Source organism: Alosa alosa, chromosome 3 (assembly GCF_017589495.1).
Source record: "Alosa alosa isolate M-15738 ecotype Scorff River chromosome 3, AALO_Geno_1.1, whole genome shotgun sequence".
NCBI lineage: Eukaryota > Metazoa > Chordata > Actinopteri > Clupeiformes > Clupeidae > Alosa > Alosa alosa.
In genome coordinates this window covers 37,905,573-37,911,601 of record NC_063191.1, presented here as the reverse complement: position 1 = coordinate 37,911,601, position 6,029 = coordinate 37,905,573, and the positions used below count along the sequence as shown (strand labels likewise).

The window sequence follows — 6,029 nt, the reverse complement described above, 5'->3', positions numbered from 1 at the left end:
ACATACACACAGGCACACACACACACAGGCATGCACACATACACACACACATTCTCACACGCACGCACACACACAGGCATACACACACACACACACACACACACAGGCATGCACACATACACACACACAGGCACACATACTGTACACAAGCACACATGGACGGACACACAAACACACGCACGCACACAAGCACACGCATACACACTTGCTGAGCTGCCTGTGGAGGTGATGTGAGGTGAACTGAACCGGATTGACAGGACAGCGGCATGAGGCACAGTGACAGGGTCGCGAGGTCACAGTGGTCAAACACATAAAAGATGGTGCTCACTGACTGGCCCCTTAGGTGTGGCGTTTCCCAGCTGATGCGTACTTTCACCTGACAGGTGTGGTCAGAAAACGGAAAGGTAAAAAAAAAAAAACACCTGTAAACAGACATGTAGGTGTGTGTGTTCAGGAGGGAAGTAGATGCCCCTCACTTCACCTGGGTGGGGCAGTAGAATGTTGTCGGGTAAATTCCAACCATGTCTCAGCTGGGATAGTGCGACACTGGCGATGGTAGAATCTAGACATGCTGCTCACGTAGGTGAATCTGATATGGAGAAAAACTGTCTGTTTCACTGACCGGTGACAGGATTTAATTATGCTTTAATGTGTTAGACGGCTTAGGCTGCATTGAAACTTACTGTACGGGACTACTCTATTATGGAAGATGGACAAACAGTGGATATTACTCTGTTTGATGATCTGCACGCCTCTGTCAGCTGGTTTGGGTATGTATAACATAACATTAATTTCCTTTATTCTATGTTGAATTGGAAATCCGTCAGCATAATGCACTGACTACAGACTTAAAATTGTAATATTATAATTGATTGTGTTAAATTCATTATGATATATTATGATGATTATCTGATGCAATGATCCCTATTTTTTTTTTTTAAACATTTTCAGGCATTTCTGAAAAATACATTGATGAAATGTTACCCAGTGTGTGATAATTTGGTCCACTTTTATCAATAAACACTTTCCTGTGCATTCCATTGGTAATGTCGCATGCATGTCCTAATGCTCCATAAATAGTGCACATATCGCACCTGTCATACCTGACAGTACAGCTGCTGTAAGTTCGCCTGCTGACCGTCCCTCTCTGTCCCAGACCCCCACTCGCTCGAGTTCCAGTATGTGGTGTACTGGGACCGCACGGACCAGCTGCTGTTCCGCCAGACCACTCTGTTGGACGGAGAGGTGGTGTTCCGCTGCGAGAGTCCCGCACTGCGGGACGAGCCCGGGCCGGACTGGGTCGCTCAGACGCTCAGCTCCACTGACCTCACGGAGAGAGACACCTACTGTAAGGACCAGTACTACGAACACATGGACATGTGGCGAGAGATCAACGACATGATCACACAAACAGCCGGTGAGTGAGTGTGTGTGTTTGTGTACGTGTGTTTTTGTGTGCATGTGTGTGTGTGTGTGTAAGGACCAGTACTACGAACACATGGACATGCGGCGAGAGATCAACGACATGATCACACAAACAGCCGGTGAGTGAGTGTGTGTGTGCATGTGTGTGTGTTTGTATGTGTGTGTGCATGTGTGTGTGTAAGGACCAGTACTACCAGCATATTGACATGCTGGGGGAGAACAACAACATGATCACTCAAACAGCCGGTGAGTCAACTCTGTGTGTGTGTGTGTGTGTGCACATGTATGTATGTGTATAGGTCTCCACTTTGTGAAAATTGTAAATATGTTAAAATGACTACACTTGTATATTGTATTAGTTTGTGGTATGGATGGTGCATAATTATTGTATATCATAAATAATGTAACATCTAAAAAGATACAATTCCGTTGAAACTATTACAGATATTCTTCAAAGAAGCCGTGGCTGTACAATCAACAGCTCAGGAGTGTTTCCCTTTGATAAATGGGTTGTGAATGGTAAGGACTTTCTGACCTTTGCCCCCCGGACTCTTAAATGGACGGCCCTGTCCTTCCTGGCCAAGCCTGTGGCGGAGGAGTGGAACCGCAAGAGTTTCAGGAATCACATATACGGCGAGTTTGGGCAGAAGGAGTGTGTGAAGACCCACAACATGTTGACACAAAGGAGAGATGCGTGGATCCACCAAAGAGACAGAAAAAGTAATTTGATTTCTAAATTACTTCCTGCCCACAATTGTATTTAATGGTATAATGATGTAAATCTGCTGAGGTGTTAAAGTTAAAATGTCAAAATTCGTATTATTGTTTGTTGCAGATATGAAGGTTTGTGTATTTGCCAAATCCATCACAGGAAGTATACGCACAGCTTTACTGTGTCAGGTGACAGATAGGGACCTATCAGGACTCAGGATTCAGCTCACAGAGGATGGCTTGCCTCTAGAGTGTGGGCTACAGCTGACTGGACCACTTCCTCATGGAGATGGAACATTCCAAATTCAACTCCAGGTTGAAGCCATTGTGAACAGGACAAAACCATATCGGTGTGAAATCAAAAGTGGCGCTGTTAACATCTCTGTCCCATGGGGTAAGACCAACATGTTTGTACAGAATGTCTATGTTTTTACTACATGACCCCTCCTGACACAGTAGGCACCTCAGTGTATGAACTTCCTGTGTTACAGATGGGCATCTACTCCAGGATCAGGCTTCCATCTCACCTGTTATACTTGCTGTCGTTTGTGGGAGTTGCTTTCTTCTTTTCATTATTAGTCTATGCTACATTCAGCTCCATTGGAAGGGTAAGTCTGCATTTAATGATATATGTATTTATTTACATTTAGCAGATACCTTTATCTAAAGTGACTTACATAGACCAATCGCAGGGTCAGTATCCCTGAGGCAACTTGGGATTGGGCTTGCTCAAAGGCACAGTGGTGACAATTGAACCCACAACTTTCTACTTACCAGTTCACCTGCTACCAGCACAGTTCCTTGCCAACATATTGTATACAGTCTATGGTCACTACCAACACCGGCTATTAGATTCAGCTATATAGATCTACCAACATATTTGATACAGTCTATGGTCACCAACACCGGCCATTAGACTCAGCTATATAGAGCTCATTTCTGGATACACAAAACACATGAATAAAGACTTTACCATAAGTTTCACCATAGGTTTCAATAGATAAGGACTTGACCATACTGTAGGTTTCAATAGATAAGGACTTTACCATAGGTTTCAATAGATAAGGATTTCACCATTCAGTAGGTTTCAATAGATAGGATTTCACCATACAGTAGGTTCTGAGCATTAGTGCACTCAGTTGACCATGTGCTGGGTAGACACGTAATTGGCTAATTTACGAGATCCTGAAAGAGCCTAGTCAGTCCTATACAGTGTGTGCTTACTGTGGTGGCTGATGTTTCTCTGGTTTTACAGGTAATGCAGGCTTCAAGAAAGTCACTTTAACTGATGACAGCCATTCAGCGTCGTCATCAGATAGCTCAAGCTTGAGTTGTTAAGTCTGTTGCAAGCATGCCATGTGAAAGACCATGTAAAACCATACGGGTGGACAACATGAAATAAGGACTGGGACCGTTGAGAGGGACAGCTGTGGACTAGCAGTGTGTCGGCCACTGATGACATCCTTATGAGAAGTCCCACTAACTCCAGAGTTGTTCTGACTGAGTGACTGAATACAGCTGCACAGCAGTAGGGTCTGTTGTCTCCTTAGTCTGTTTTTAGCTATTAGGTTACAATAATCTGGAGACATCCGTCGTTTAAGGGACATCTTGTGAAGTGAAGAGGTCTGTTACACGCAGTGGATAGATTAACGTGGGCACACAATGCACCTATCTGAGTACTTTTTAAGAAAACTCTCTGCTGCCCCTCTGTGGCTGTCAAGGGTACTGCAGAGGGCAAGTTGCTTTGGATGCATAGGTCTATTCAAAGGGTAAATTATACCACATGGATATTCTATTTGAAAAGTCATTAAACATCAAATTGACAGTGATCCTACATTTGGTCAAACCTGTCGATGGTAATTGGTTTTCAGGCAGCTGATTGCATTTGACTTTCGTTGAAATTTCATAGGATACAATGGTACAAGCGATTGCAGCTTACCGAAGTAAACTTTCCTTCAATTCAGTGTTAGCAACCTTTTATAAAAGTCTTAAATGAATGTGAGTGTAAATGTCAATAAAGATCTGTTTCTAGACAGACAACACAGCTGCATGTACTGTATGAACTCATTCATTTATTACATCTTTCCACTGGACATTCAATTAATGGTACCGACTTGGAATCAATAGCTCCCCATAAACATGGATACAATCCTCATGACCAGTCCAGTTGGGAACAGAGCACGACATGGGGTTTGTCTGAGAGTGGGTCAGGGGGGAGGGTCTACCAATCCCACCATGTGTTAGCTCTGCAGGGGGCGAGTACAGCAAGCTCCAGAGATCCACAGGGAATCCATGGGTCTAACACAGGCAGGAAGCTCCAGAGATCCACAGGGACCCCATGGGTCTAACACAGGCAGGAAGCTCCAGAGATCCACAGGGACTCCATGGGTCTAACACAGGCAAGAAGCACACAGCTCTGGCCACTCAAGTCTGGGGCTCAGAGGGACCTGGTCCAAGCCACTGCTGAAAGGGTCAACTAAGCCTCCATTAACCCATAAGAGCCCATGGATGTCTTTTCTAAAATGGAAACTAACAGAAAAAAGCTTCCAGGGAAATGTTTGGGGCTCTGAATTAGTCTGTGACTCCCCTGTCACCGAGGGCCCTTGTGTGTTTAGAGAGCTGGGCGAGGCCATGCTGCATAGCCACACTGAGCTAGAGAGCAGAACAGAACAGGACTAAGTGACACACACCGACCTGTGCATTTGCTGTGCCTGCCAGAGAGGTTTTCTAGCATGATATATAGAGCAGAGAGCTCCCTCTAGATCCCTCCAGATGTCTGATAAGTCACTGTATGTCACAATACCAACCCACATTAGCTGTAGTACAGTCATGCAATAGACCAAAAACCTTTTTAAAAATCCAATGCAAAGAATTAAAGGCTCATCAAACATAATTCATTTTATGATTGAGATTTACAATGATTCCACTTTAACAATGGACGTGACAGACAAAAAAGGATTTATTTTATAATTTAGAAATACACATAAAATAATGGTGCAAAGCATAATTGTGCAGGGCCCATACTGACAATAAACATTTGTGCAGACACAACCTGAAAGACCGCCAATGGTGCCTTTGATTCCCAACACACACACACACATGCGCACACACACACACACACACACACACACACACGGTCCACATCATTCCCTTCATATGAAAAGACATGCAGTGCACAATGCAAGCTTGGTAAATGTTCCTGGTCTGTTTTTGAAACAACATTCAGTGATTTCGTATTTGTCCCAGTGAACCCATCCATAAAATAAGTAAGTCTCAGTACTCTCACAGACAGCTTGGGGACGAGAGTCAGAACATGGGGTCAGAGTGGTCTTAACCCTTTACTGTGCAGTAGTCAAGCCTTTTGAGTCCTCATATTACGGCCCTTTAATGAGAAGTAGTCAAGCCTTTTAAGTCCTCACTACTGTCCTTTTATGAGCAGTAGTCAAGACTTTTAAGTCCTCACTACTATGCTTTTACTATTAGCAGTCAAATGCACAGTGATTTAGAGAGAGAGAGGGAGGGAGGGAGAGATAGATAGATAGATAGATAGATAGAGGGAGGGAGAGAGAATGCAAGCACCAGGGCAGGCCAGAGCACATGTGTACAGAGGGATGGCCTTACATTCGGGAGAGCACCTCTGAACTCCTCTCTCTCTCTCTCTCTCTCTCTCTCTCTCTCTCTCTCTCTCTCTCTCTCTCTCTCTCTCTCTCTCTCTCACACACACACACACACACACACACACAGAGAGTAAGAGGGACGTTTCTGACTGAAGTAAACAGAGAAATAAAAGTCCCAAATTCCCACACTCTGACTCGACCAGTGCAACAAACAGAAAATGCATTTTTTCAGTAGCCAAGGCAACAAGGAAAGTGTAACAAGCAGCCTTCAGAGAG

At 44.2% G+C, this 6,029-nt stretch overlaps 2 protein-coding genes across 5 annotated transcripts in view; one reads left to right on the top strand and one right to left on the bottom strand.

Annotated features, from left to right (window-relative positions):
* Positions 1 to 525: 525 nt before the first annotated feature.
* Positions 526 to 4,178, top strand: LOC125291865 (hereditary hemochromatosis protein homolog). Of its 4 annotated transcripts, XM_048238800.1 has the most exons (8): positions 526 to 656; positions 691 to 770; positions 1,157 to 1,208; positions 1,303 to 1,417; positions 1,870 to 2,145; positions 2,261 to 2,530; positions 2,628 to 2,744; positions 3,392 to 4,178. In XM_048238800.1, exons 2-8 carry the CDS (start codon positions 703 to 705, stop codon positions 3,472 to 3,474), a joined length of 981 nt encoding a protein of 326 aa, XP_048094757.1. In that variant the 5' UTR covers positions 526 to 656; positions 691 to 702; the 3' UTR covers positions 3,475 to 4,178. The 4 variants fall into 4 exon arrangements, with proteins under 4 accessions (XP_048094757.1, XP_048094755.1, XP_048094756.1 ...); XM_048238798.1 differs by having other exon boundaries at positions 1,157 to 1,417; XM_048238799.1 differs by having other exon boundaries at positions 548 to 770; positions 1,157 to 1,417; positions 2,297 to 2,530.
* A 10-nt stretch (positions 4,179 to 4,188) lies between these two features.
* dop1b (DOP1 leucine zipper like protein B) overlaps positions 4,189 to 6,029 on the bottom strand; it is a 68,275-nt gene continuing 66,434 nt past the window's right edge. Inside the window, 1 exon segment of the mRNA XM_048238507.1 lies at positions 4,189 to 6,029. This exon segment is cut by the window's right edge and continues 1,243 nt beyond it. The gene's annotated coding sequence lies outside the window, so the exon portion shown is untranslated.